This window comes from Buceros rhinoceros, unplaced genomic scaffold, assembly GCF_000710305.1.
Source record: "Buceros rhinoceros silvestris isolate BGI_N320 unplaced genomic scaffold, ASM71030v1 scaffold1330, whole genome shotgun sequence".
Classification (NCBI taxonomy): domain Eukaryota; kingdom Metazoa; phylum Chordata; class Aves; order Bucerotiformes; family Bucerotidae; genus Buceros; species Buceros rhinoceros.
In genome coordinates this window covers 41293-55214 of record NW_010389959.1, presented here as the reverse complement: position 1 = coordinate 55214, position 13922 = coordinate 41293, and the positions used below count along the sequence as shown (strand labels likewise).

General features: G+C 35.1%; 1 protein-coding gene across 1 annotated transcript in view; it reads left to right on the top strand.

Annotated features, from left to right (window-relative positions):
- KIAA2026 (KIAA2026 ortholog) overlaps positions 1-13922 on the top strand; it is a gene marked incomplete at its 5' end in the record, with an annotated part of 51861 nt that overhangs the window by 3371 nt on the left and 34568 nt on the right. Inside the window, one exon of the mRNA XM_010135772.1 lies at positions 6912-8344. Within this exon, the coding sequence (XP_010134074.1) occupies positions 6912-8344 (1433 nt within the window). The remainder of the gene's footprint in view (positions 1-6911; positions 8345-13922) is intronic.

Sequence of the window (13922 nt, the reverse complement as noted above, 5' to 3'; positions counted from 1 at the left end):
CCACAGCAATTTCCTGTAAGCTCAGCCATGATTAATTGTACCTCTCCTTAGCCTCTTTCCCATGCAACAAGTAGGTTAAAAACTACCAGAATGCTTACCCATAGTCAAGTTCTGTGATACCATCACTGCTTCCGACACTGATAGCCAGAAGCAAATTGTCTTTGCCAGGACCACTCCTGGTATCTCACTGATGTTGTATTTCAGCTTATTAGTTAGGTAACGAATTTAGAACATGCGGGTAATTAACTCTGTGGGATTTTGTGATTTTTGGAAATTTAAGAGGAACAGAATTCCAGGCAGTGTTTAGTGTTGATTGGGCTATGTTTCACTTAGAGGAAGTTATAAGCTTCTAAACTTTAACTTTTAATTTGAGAGACTGTGTGAACGTGGAGCATGGTAAGACACTATTAGTTTTAGGAAGTAAAATACTTCTGGGTTTTTTTCAAAGTTTACACTTTTGGAGATTTTTCCCTTATATAACCAGGCCACTCTCATTTTGCAGTTAATCTTCATTTTCAACAGATTTGAAGCCATACAGTTTTGCCTGGCTTGAGTGCTAGCCAGTACTTTTTCCCTATAAATGAGTGAATTTTTTTCTAATTCAACTCTTATTTGCCAAAAAGCAAAAATGACTAAGATTATTGTTTCTCTAGTAGAATTATCTTGATTTGTTCATCTCAGTTCTAAATCTCTGAACTTGATGACACTTATGAAAAAGGACATTTTGATTGGATTTTAGTTCATCCACAGAATCGGTAGAACATATTACTTGATGAAATAAAAATTTTACTTTCGTATACCTGTTTTAAGCATGTTTCTGCAAATCCAGGTATCTGGATATACTAAAAAGTCCCAGATATCATGCAAAGGGTACTTCACGGTGGTTGACTCTGCAGAATGTTCTACAATAACAGAAAAAGATCACATCTAGTTTGTCTCTTTATGCTATAGAATTTTCAGCTATGTCATTTACTAGGAAGCAATAAAAATGTGTTATTAGATAGCTGGTTGAATATTTCTTTAACTCTTGATGTGCTCAAATAATTATGCTTTAGATATCTTGTTAACTTTTCTTATTTCCTAATGTTTTTTTTCACCATGTTTTCAAAGTAACTAGGACCTCACTATACCAGTTGTTTCCCACTCATCAAAATGCAAATGTTCCAAAACTACAATGTAGAGGTATGTTAAGAAAAAGCATGGGAAACTGCAAGAACTGTAAAAATAGTACTAACTTACTAGTGAAGATCATATAATACAGCATATATAAGTTTACAGACCGTTTTATATCTAAATGCACATACTTGCACCATTAGGATGGGACAATCTTTATTCAAAAATGTATTACAACCTTCTAAATTTACTTTGGATTATTGCTAAAATATAGATTATGTTGAATATATTGTTATTTGTTTTAAAGAAAATTGTCATTCAACTTCTTCTTGTTAAAAATTTGACATGCTGAGGTTGGCTGTTTAGATACTTTAAAAACTATATATGCAAGATTGCAGACTTGGGTATTTTAACTGGAGCGCATAGTGTCATCCTTTTGGTAACACCATTACTTAGAGCTACTGTCTTGGTCCATTGGCGAACGTGCATTTTTATTACAGAATTTGGCTTTCACTCACTCTTCATTTTTTGTAATAAAAATGAAGTTTGCTGAGTTGAAATTGCATTTATACTTATTTAAAGCTTATACTAAATATGCAAAGAATATTCAAGTCAAAATACCTGATTCCAAAAAGTTATCTGCGCTTTTGCAGACCACAAAGTGTTCATGCAGAATTACTATTTATTTTAATGTATTGGAGTAGAATTCATGGTATGAACTGTATTCTTAGAATTAAAGTGCTCCTTTAGTGGATACAGATTATTTTATTGATTAAAACTATTATTATTCTTCTTGATTGTTTCACTTAGACTTTCATCACTATTGTAGAACAGTCAGTGTCCAAATCTGATCCTGTAGTATAGGCTGTCCCGTGTCAGAGTATATTATGAATGACTCTGCTGGTCAGCTCAAATGAGTGGATAAACTATTTAGGGTTTTAATTCCTACTCTGCCAAACTTTGCCTTCCTCCTGGTGTTGCTCTGCTGCTGTTTTTCCCTGTAAAACTGTGTGTTGTGTGGTAATGTAACTTGCTTGTGTGTGGCAAATCAGTTGTGTTTGGATAGGTGGCGCCTGCTGTTCACCCAACTTGCAGATGAGTTACCAGGAACTTAAAAGTACTCGTTTTCTGGCCATCCAGCTGACCGCTCAGCATGTATGTTCTTTCTAGCTAGTGATTAGCTTAGTTTAAACTGTGGAGCTGCCTCACTAGGAGTTACATACTTTCAACCCCAGATAAGTAAGGTTGGAAATGCAAGTGGCTTTCTACAAAACTTAATCTAATACCTAAAATGATGGTCTGTTGAAGTCCAAGTTAATATCCAATCCTTTGCTTTAGGCATTTAGATACTCTTGTAAGGCACAGGCATCTTACGATGAGTAGAAAGAACTGCAGTAAATGAAATCTTTAAAATAGTTTTTGATTTTTCGCGCCCCTCCCCCAAATCCTTGAAATTGATTTTACAAGCTTTTTTTCAACTGCATATTTCGAAAGACTATCCTGAAGTGTGGTTTTTATCTTTTTTTCTGTAGTTAACTTAATGGAAATCCTACTCTAAATTTTTCTGTTATTTTTGCTGTATAGGTGTTGTTTGTAGAGAGTTCGCTTTTTCTTTCTTGTAATTTATGCATTTTTTGCACAATCTGTTTCTTTTTTTCTGTATTTGATAACCTCCCCCAAATGATGCATTAGTCATGGTAGACTCAGCAAGTAAAAACTGAGATGTCTTTGCAAAGTTAGTTTCACTATTTTGCAGCTAATAGTTTCTGTACAGCAGCAAAAGCATTTTTTCCCCACTAAGTATATGTATAACAACATCTGATTTACTTTTCTTGTCAGTTTTGTTGATAAGCTTTCTTTTTCATTAATTGTTATAATTATCCCAATATTGAGTATTTTCTTCTGATTATTAGCTACTTTTCCATGAGGTTTTACTCAGCTGCTTGGTTACATGCTAAGTAAGTAACATATCAATACATATATTAACTTACGTATTAGTTAACATGAACAGTTATGGAATTATTATAAAATTGGAAGTGCTTGCCTCTTTAGAGGCATTTAGATATGGAAGCACAGAGGTAGATTCCAACTGAAATTTTTAAAACCACCAGTGAATGACAGTAATAACTCATTGATTTCCATGGGAGTTAAGTGTCTTTATGACTTCTGTGTTGAAAATAGGCAGCTCTTTACCATCCCTGAAAAAGTGGTCCTGAGGTAAGTTTCAGACATGGTCATGGAAAGATGTAAAGAATTCAATTCCAGTAGCCAATTAGTCTTCTACATTAGCAAATTATGCAATGAGCTATGCCTTTTATGAGGAGTGAACTGAGTCCTGTGGAAAAATATAGAGTGTGTCATATTATGATGTAAGATATTGCAGATACAGAATTAAGGTCGCATGGGCATCTGCAAATTGAAGTTCTTCTGACTACTAAATCTTGACTGAATTTAGAATAATGCATTTTATTCCTGTTTTTCAAACTTGGCTCTCTAGGGATTTTTTTAATAAGAAAATTTGTAGAAACAAGTTTGTAGAATTGAAACAGTTTGCTGTAGCTTGTCATCAAAGTTCCAGTGCCTTGCCTTTACCTGTGAAAAATTACTCAATGCTTAAGTGGGTTGGAAGTGGTAATTGGGAGGGAAAAAAGTACAATCTAATATTTGCTTCCTTTCCTTTTCAAGTGGAATCTCTTAATTGCAGTTGAGAAGGAATTATCTGGTGAGATATGTCTGCTGTGTTAAGGGAGAAAATGATAAGAGAAGTGGGGAGTTATGTCTGGACTCTGTTTTAGGTGGTATCTTTGCTGGGGGAGCATGTCCACTGAGTTTTAAATTCAGGTGCCATGGTTTCATCCACTTGAGCTGCAAAACAGCTGCTGCAGATGTGTTCTACGAATATGTTTGTCCTTTCTTAGTCTGGAAATGTCAGCTTGACCTTAGAATAGTTTTGTGTTATTTTTGTAAACATAATACATCTGCAAACATGTCCCTGATAAGTGGAAGTAAAAATATTAAACAACAGGTTTTTTTGCAATTGCTGTCACATAAAAGGCAACTAGGTTTGTCCAGAGAGTTTCTCGGTGGAAAGGTATTTGACCTGCTAAATAGAAAATACTTCTCCCTGTCTCTCTCCCTCCCCACTCTTCCCTCCACCCTCTCCCTCTCCCCACCTCTTCTCCCCTATTCATCCCCTTCCTCCCTCTTATAAAAACATGTGAGGAAAAAAATAGACCCTCCAAAAGGTGGACAGCTAGTAGGACGACCTTAATAATGAAGATACAAAAGTGTGCTATGATTTTCATTTTATCTTGAGTGTCTACTGAGAATGGAATGACTACAGATATTGTGATAAATTTATAGCTTTATAAAAAAGAAGGCAAACTTTTTGCAAGTGAAACAATGTGTGTTTTTCTTTTTAAAAAGATCTTTAAAATGTCATAAAGATTGTGGTTTTATGAAGTACAAGACAAAGGTGTATCTAGGGTATTACATTTGTTTTGAGGTTTCTACCTTAATTTAAATTGTTAATTGGTAATAAGTTGAAACTGCTTGCAAAGACAATATTTATAGATCATCTACAACCAATGTTTTTGTTAAAAAATATCAAAATGCGATTGCTTCCACAAATGTTCTATCTCACTTTCTATTTATTAATATTTATGCTTATTTAATAGAATTCACAGATTTTGGAGGCGGCAGTTTATATAGAAGTATTTTTTACAGTTAGGAGGGAGGACGGAGTAGGATTCAGGAATGCTTTGAAATTTGTTTTTGAGAACACTTTTTACCTACTATCAATTCTTTCTCTGCCCTCCTTGAAAGTTATTTATTTTTATTAGTTGTTTTATTTATTTATTATATTAATTCAATATTAATGCATGGAAATAGAACAAAAGTCAGACTAACAAAAATGCTGACTTTATCTATGCAAGCAGTATTGTCGAATTTACTGGTTTCTTTACCTAGAATGGCAAATGGGATTTTGTCTTTAGACCACATTCATTATATGTTTAAATTAGTGCCGCAAAGAGGGATTTTGTCTTTAGATCTCATCCATTATACAGTTAAATTAATGCTGCATTGGGAGAGAGAAGTTGAGAATTTACTGACCTACTGTACTGCTTTTACATTTTATGTTTTGTATAAATCTACCTTTCCACATTTGATAATAAATAGCAATGTATGTGGTATTAAACATTTCTGTTCAAATTATGGTAACAATTCATTTGAAATTTGATTTAATTTTATAAGGCAAAGCATTCAGTGGAATATTACAGTATTATATGTCTGTATGTCATTCTGCATACACAGAGGATGCAAATTTTAAGTTTGTGGTCATGGCGTATTTCTTCTGCATTGGTGCTAAAATGTGGGTTAAGCTGTATTTGCTGCATTTTTTTACATTATTGAGATATCTAGTCAACATTTGATGCTCCAAATGCACATTACTCACGCTAGAAGCCACTGCTAGCTTCATGTCAAAGGCAAGATTTTAATATATCATTACTCTTTGGCTGAATTTGGAAAGCATTGATGCTTTGAATGGATGCATGGCATCTATTTGCTACTTGTCTGTCAAGAAACATAATTAGAGGTTAGCAATCTGTAAAGAAGGACATGTAAATTCCCATAACAGGTGACATTAGTGGGATACACAGGTGATTGTTTCTAGCAGTGGTCAGTGATAGAAGCTGTAGAGAGCGTGAGCTCTAGAGAAATTTCCTGTAAGTACAGCCGTATCCTAATCCTGTCTTTTGGAATCTGGTCATACCTTGAGGCAAAAATGTTAGTAACGTTAAAGAAAACTCCCTTCTTTACTGGTAACGCTCGATATTCTTGTGATTCATGCAGATGTCCTGTTTTTCACTTGAGAACTAAATTAACATATCCTGTGTTCTAGTAAGTTAGATGGATTGATTATCCAAAGTGGAAGCATTTCTTCCTTTTAGACTTGATGCTTTTAAATTTCATGATGAATTTACAAATACTAAATAGAAGTTCCCAGTCTATCATATTAGTTTTTATATTGCTGTCATGTTCCTTCTTGCTAGTGTTTTGTGTACAGTCCCAGATTTTTCAGAAGTTTTTACAGGCCTCTGATTACTGATAACCACTTTCTCTGAATACCCATTATTTCTGCTCTATCCTTTTTTTAGATAGGGGGACCAGAACTGAATACAGTTTTTCAGGTGAGGGCAAACCATTTGTTAATGTAATGACGTTTTGTTACCGGTGTTAATTTCCATTACACTTTTCATGCATCCTGATACTTGTTTCCTTTTTGACCACCATTGCAAACCAACTGGTAACACACCTACGGGTGGGAGGGAGAATGGCTTTTGTACATGAATGAAGCACTTAATGAATGAAGCACAGTTAGGTGTGTATATTTGTGCCCTGAGAAAGGGAATTACAAGGTAGGTAACACAAGGCACAGGGCAACCATGCTTAGTTTTCAGAGATTTTTATACGTATAGTTTGCTGGAAATACTTAATCCTGCCAAAAATAGACTGGGGAAGGGAATACATTTTTAAGAAAAATCTAAACCACACAAATTACTGATATCTGCCAGGTTTTTTTTTCCTTACTTTCCCCCTTTTTTAAGCTAGCAATTGCCCATTTTGGCGTGATGATGTGTAATCCAAAGTAAGACAAACTGAATTAAAACTTTATGTACTCTGGTTTTTATTACCTCAAGATAAGTATGTTTGTGATGCTGTAGTTCTGATATTTTTCTCTCCCATTTCTTTTCATTTACCTGATACCTGAATTTTCATGAACTTTCTTTTAATAGGCTGAGAGAGCAAGAAAAAAAAGAAGCAGAAGAAGCTAGTCAGAAAGAAATAGAAGAATGGGAAAAGTCACTTTTAGCTCAAGCAGCACCTGCAAGGATGGAGACAATGTGGGAGATTCCAGCTATTGGTCATTTTCTTTGTTTAGCACAACAGATTTTAAATTTACCTGAAATAGTATTCTATGAATTGGAACGTTGTCTTCTGATGCCTCAGTGTAATGCCTTTTTATCTAAAATAATGACTTCTTTGTTAAGTCCTCCTCATCGTAGATCTACGTTACATCGCAGGCCTACACTTTCTTACAGGACTTGGGAAGCAGCACTCAGACAGAAGGTACAGCACTGGTATACTGTTGTAGGGCAGACTGACAATCCTAATAGCTCTGCAGAAAAACTTGGATTGTGTCCCCAGTTTTTCAAAGTCCTTGGGGAAGTTAATCCCTTGGAGGAAAAATCATTTCATGAGCTACCATTCTACCAAAAAGTGTGGCTGCTAAAAGGTCTCTGTGATTTCGTGTATGAAACACAAAAGGACGTTCAGGATGCAGTGCTAGGTCAGCCTATCCACGAATGCAGAGAAGTAATTCTTGGTTATGACTACTTGGAGAATGCATATGTTCATTTTCCACAGTTCTGTGGTGCAGATGTTCGGATTTACAAACAAAAACCCTTTCAGGCTCCTGAATTCCCATCTCCTCCCATCAAGGTTAAAAAAGTGTCGCGTATTAAATTGGAGAAAATAAAACGTGAATATGTAAGCAAAAGCAGTGGGGAGGTCGGTTCCAGTGGTAGAGAAGAGCTGCTACAGCATTCCAAGACAGAAGTAGAGAAAAGTATGGACTCCATTGTTATCTGTTCAGAAAAAAAAGCACGTTTAGGTAGCTTTAGAGGCACTACAGAGGAGATTAAGATCAATTGTGAAATCAAGACCTCAGGAGTCAGCGACATCAAAAAAACTGGTTGCTATAAAGAAAACTTGAGGAATTTTATTAGTTCGGGAGAGGTTGTTGGTATGGGTGGTCACCCTAGTTCAGAAGAAATAAGGGCTTTGGAGAATGGACAAGGTTGTGCTGAAATGGCCAGAGTAAAAGCTGAGATCAGTCCGTTCAAGAACCCACTGAAAGGTTGCCAAATGCATGTCAATGGCACTCATAATGACAACCAAGACTTAAATTACCATGAATCTGCTAAAGAAAGAATGCTAGAGAGCTCGCTGCGAAATAATAAGAAACTAAGTAAGTTGCGGGCAAAAAAGAAGAAAAAGAAAAAAAAGAAGTTGAAAGATATTCTAAATGAAAATCTACAGAGGAAGCTTGACGATCTGCAAAGAAAGCGTGAGATTCATCTTCATCCATTTAAATCGTATAAATCTGAGATCCAGAATAAGTTGTTTATAATTAAAAAGAAAGCAAAACGCAAGAAGCACAAGTCTGGTAAGTTGACATTTTTACCTTTAGTAAAAATTAGGATACAGACTTTTTTTTTTTTCTTAGCTGATTAGGCTACATTTTATTTTGTGAAACAGGACAGCCTTATTGCATTAGATTTCTCTGATGTTAATTTTAGTGTGAAAGTTTCCCACTCAATTACACAAGCATATAAAACAGGTTTATCAGCTGATTGAACAATTAATTTAGAGAACAGAATTAATTGGAAGAGTTTTTACAAAAAATATTTAGGAGAGTGAATCTGTCTGACTTTTTAGCATCAGAGTGTGTAGCTTGAAGGTTTTTTGTGCTGTCTTATCTTATAGCAATTGTGGAAATTTTTCCCCTTTTCCGATATTGCCTAATCCAAATTGCAAAGGAATGTAGACTAATTCCATGAGATCATGAATCTAGAAACATTCCCACTGGAACTGAGAAGTCTTAGGTAACCAAACAACTGTTTTGACTGCAGCCCTGCTCACATGTCTGCTTAGTCCAACAACTGAGACACAGAATTCATGCAGATGGCATTTTTATTACAGATGTGGGCAACATCTTGTTAAGTGTTTCAGGTAGGTAATACATGACCCACATCTCAGTTAACTCACTGCAAAATTTTAAAACAATTTTAAAACAGTAAAGTTACTGAGTCCTTAAGTCAGTTCAAATTGCTAAGTAGTTACCGTATTTTTGATGTCATATGAAGCACCTTAAAGCTTGGTCTGCTATCCCTTTGAGTCATGGGCTGAGCTATCTGTGCTAGGCTGATTTTCAGGACAGTGTAGATTGACAGGTAAATACTGGTTTTCAGCTGAAAAGCGGAGAGACAAAACCAAAAAAATCTGTGCTGCAAAGTATCTCTAAAGGGTAAGAGAATTCAGAGACCCGATGCCAATCCGTTTTAGCAAGAAGCTGAGTCAAAATTTAAAGCTAAGAAAAAAGGAATATTTTGATTCCAAATATTTGTGCTCAGTGCCCAAAGAACACTGTCTTACCATATAAATCACAAACAAAACATTTCAAAGCCCATATATAAACATAAATTTTACCAGTTACAGTTGAAGTTAATATATGTTGTCTTCAGCAAAAGTGATGTATTTTACATGCACTTTTGTGACTGTTAGCTCTCCAAATGTATCACTGTTTTCATTCTCCTTAAAACCAAACAACAAAAAGCAGTAATAACCCAAACTGCAAATAAGGGCTCTTTAGAGAACTATTGGGGAAAAAAATTGGGGACCAGTTGTCCCTCATTTTTCTGTGAAACTGTTTAAAGGCAGCTGTCTGCATTGTAAACCTCATTTTACAACATGTGCTTAAAAATCTACTTTCTGTGAATTAAGCAAGGCTCATAGAACAGCACGTGCCATTCTTTTAATAGATTATTGTTTTGAAAGGCAATCACCATTAGCAAAACAGACTGGCAATCCTTGAAAGTAGCTTTTGAAGTTAATTTTTAGAGATTAAGTTTACTGGGATAACTGCTTTTCTTGTATGTGTCATAAAAATAAGAAAAGTTCAAAAAAACCTGCCCACTTGCCTCCATCTTGATACCTGATATACTTAATAGCATGTTAGAATTTTTTTATAGTTTTGTTTTTAAAGACGAGACAAATTTTGAAGTCCTGTTAGAAGAACTGTGAATACTGGCATGTGAGTTTAAACTTCCTTTAAAGAAATGCATCATGAACAGCTATCACAGAATGATTTTGTATATAATAAATATATATTCTATACTATAATCTCAGTAAATATTCTCATATTTTGAATTTCTAATTTTTAGTCTGTAACATTAAAGAATTTTTGGTCTTGAGTTGATCTCAGGCTAAATCCTGCACTGTTAGTGGAGACTGTAGTACTTATAATTTCTTAATGGAGTATCTAAATATAGGCAGTTCTTTTGTTCAAAATTCCTGTTTTTTAATTGACACTGTGGAAATTAATAGAACTGGAATCAAGAGAACTTTTCTTTGGTCAGTTTCCTTTCTGCATCTTGCATATGGTGCACCAGTGCTGGAGTGAATAAACAAATCCCTGGCTTTTTGTTGTCCCAGTTATCCTACATATGCTGACCTGTATAGCTATTAATGTGATCTCTATTTCTTGCAATAAGTTTGTTTTGTTTTCTGAAGTGCTAAAAAATGTTTGGGTTTAGTGGTGTTTTAATACCGAGACTCGGCTAATGCAGGTCTAATACAGGATTATAATGGTGATTATTTATCCAATTATCATCCTTTGTGCTTTATGCTAAGCTTTATTAGAGTCTATTTTAGGACTCACATATGTCTCAGAAACTTACTATAAAACAAGCTAGTGATCCATACCACTAAAAACATGGGCATCAAAACAGTTGTTCTTTGAATTTGTGGTTTTACATGACTGAATAGCAAATTCAGCAGTAGAATGCCATGTACCCTCTGTTTTTTCCAATTCCATATTATGTCATAAAGAGCTTAACATTATCAGAGGTATTTCAATATAGAGAATGTAATTGTGCTGAGAATATGTTTCTGTAGTTATAGACCAGTACCAGATGCCATTAATCGTCTAACCTTAGATTGTAATTACACATATTCTCATCATCAGAGAACATTGCGGGTACTCCCTTTCATTGTCAGACAGGAAGGAGGTCTGTCAGTGCTGGTGGAAATCCAGAAAAGAGTAACAAAGTTTTCTGTCACAAATTCTCTTGGTGTTTGCAGGGTTTGGAACCCCTGACAGTGTGCGTAGACATATGTCTGTTCAACGAGAAATGATGGAAACTCTTGTTCTCTACTTTTACTTTTCCCATGTCTCTAACTACTTTATCTGCTGGATCTATAATCTTAAGTTATACTCAGATGACTTGCCCATTTCCATTCAGGTGAAGGCCATAGAAGATTCTTTTTCATATACAGGTGACCAGCATTGCCTGGGCATGATATTTCTTTTGCTACTTTCTTGTCCTTTATCTCTTAATAAGTTGAGGCATTTTCCTTCTTATTCTGGCTACTTCTTCATTGCAAATTCTGAGAAAATTTGCCTAAACATTATGAGAAACAGCTTTTCTTCCTATTCTTGTTAGGTGTCCATTAGTCCTGTAGCCATTAGGCTGAAATGGATAGGTTTGGATGTTTCATAATGTACTATTTCTCAAAGTTCTTCTGAAATCTTATCTTCTGTTTATAAGTACCCTTAGAATGTAGAACAGAGAGATATGGTAAAACTTGTTCTGATTTCACAGAAACACTTTATTTAAATCTGACCATAGCCATAATCAGTCTTTACAATGTTATTTAAAAGTACAGGAGGTAGAAGAGAGCATCAGGAATGAAAAAAGTAAGGAAAGGTACTCACTTTTAAACAAGGTAATGATTTTTTTCCACTGCTGTTGGTTCTTTAAGGCAGCTGGTTGTAACTTGGAGTCACAGTTCGTGTTTCAGTGGAGATGATTTGCACACTCTTGTCTTGCTGTAGCAGTGGAACCCAAAAGATACTGTTGATTAGTATAGACTGGTTGTGCAGTTTTTTCGGCTGAAAAGTTCCCATAACTATTGTGAGCAAAACACACTGGAGAACACAGCCATGTTATGAGCATTGCCATAGTTACGAGGTTTTCTTTCAGATTGTGAAAAGGAAGCCTCTAGATCTGGAAGAGCCAGTTAACCATGTTGAAAACATGAAATGAGGTGTACTACCTAAGTTGTACTAAGTTGTAACAAAGTACTCAGTGCCTTAAGCTGCAGTGTCAGTATCTTCAGAAACATGTACTGCTGAGGCTTTATTTAGTTTACTTGCATTGTTCTGTAAATCGGCATTGTTAACACCTGTTCAGACTTGCTTTGCCTTTTTGACTATATAGAAGTGTGTGCTGTGTCAGTCTGGAACTCCAAAAGTCTATAGTAATGCTTCGTTTTCCAGAATATTGCACATTGTATTTTCTAAAAGAGGAGCTGTTGGGAGGAAGACAGAAGATTAGGAGAATAAAGAGAAAATAGGGCGTGTGCAGTAGTTGCCAAATCTTTGAAAGGGATGAAATATGTCTTACAAATTTGTGAACAGGAAAATACAGGGCCAGTTTTTCGCTTTGAGAGTGCTCATAGAATGTGACGAGAAAACAGGAATTTCGCAGTGGTAGGGGGCTAACTTAACTTTTGGCAAAAACTACTGAGTTAGTGTTTGATGTCAAAACATCTGTTTCGCTGTCTGGGGGAATCAAGCTCTGCTGCATGTGTAGTAAAAATAGCATTGTTGTTAAAATTATTATTAAAATTTTTATTAAAAATTGCTCTGTTACCTCTTCATAATTTAAAGCACTATTGGCTTTCCTTTTGTTCCTCAAGGAAGAGCCATGAGGACTCAAATATCATAGCTCATAACAAAAAGTTTTACTAGATCTGTAAAAGTGTTCCTTTTTCCAACTCAAAATTATTTATGTTATGGTAACTTATAAATGGATTGTATTGTCCTCACTGAGGAAGTTTACAAAAGTTCACAGCATTTCTGTGGCTTAGTTTTTTTTTCTTCTACATTTCTATGTCTCTATAAATAGAAGAGATCTGAAATAGCTTTTATTTATTTGTTGTCCCTTCTTCACCCTCAGTTTTAATTATATCTAATCTCCCTAGTGTGTTTTTTGGTTGCTCATAACCAGTTTCTAGGCCCCAGGTTTTCTGTTACCTTGTTAATTGCCTGCACATCTATTTAGTGATAACATTTGTTGAGTTCGTTTTGGCTTGAAAGGAAAACCTATGACAGCCAGGCATCTTCTGGACGTACTGTACATAAATAAAATCTAAGAATTTTTTCAGAGCTGACTAAGGGGCTCTTGGCTGGTAAAATGTTGATTTCCAGTGAATCTAAGAACAGAAGTTTTCCCGCTGTGGTGGTGTTTAAAAGGAATATATGTGAAAGAACTGTAGATCTGAATTTGGTTTTTGCTTTTGACAATGAACTTGTTTAACAAATTACTTGATGACAATTATAAATATGTGGAAGGAAGATTGATTAAAAACCAGCACCTAACTATTAGTCAAAACCATAAAATAATGCAATCTCTTGGAATTGAAATTAGAATAGTTGATAACTGAAAACATTATTAATTCAGGGAAGTCATAGTTCTTTCACTCCATCTATTGTGATCACCATTAATTTAGCATTAAAAATTAAAAGGCAGTAATGTAAAAATTGTTCACCTTTGAAGTATTTTACTCATTTATTTTAGTTACTTTTGGTTTGTGTTTAAAGTACTGTCTTTGCTCTGAGATCAAATCATATGTGAAACCTGGAGTACACTATTTCAAACAGTAGAAGGATCGCAGTCCTTTCCAATACCACATTCACTTACTGTTCTCGGAATAGCATTTGTTTCACATTCGCTTTAGTGCTTCGCTAACCTCTGTTACTGGCTTATACTAATACTGACTATACAGGTTTCTGTCCTCATCATCCTTCAAGCACTGTACACTGTCTAGATGGACAGGGTTAGTATCCAAGTTAATGTTACTTGTGTCTGCTTAATACAGTTTTCAGATTTTTTTGGCAGATGAGTAGGGGCCTGCTCAAGTAAGGTTACTGTGGAAATCCTGTATTTTACTGCATTCCT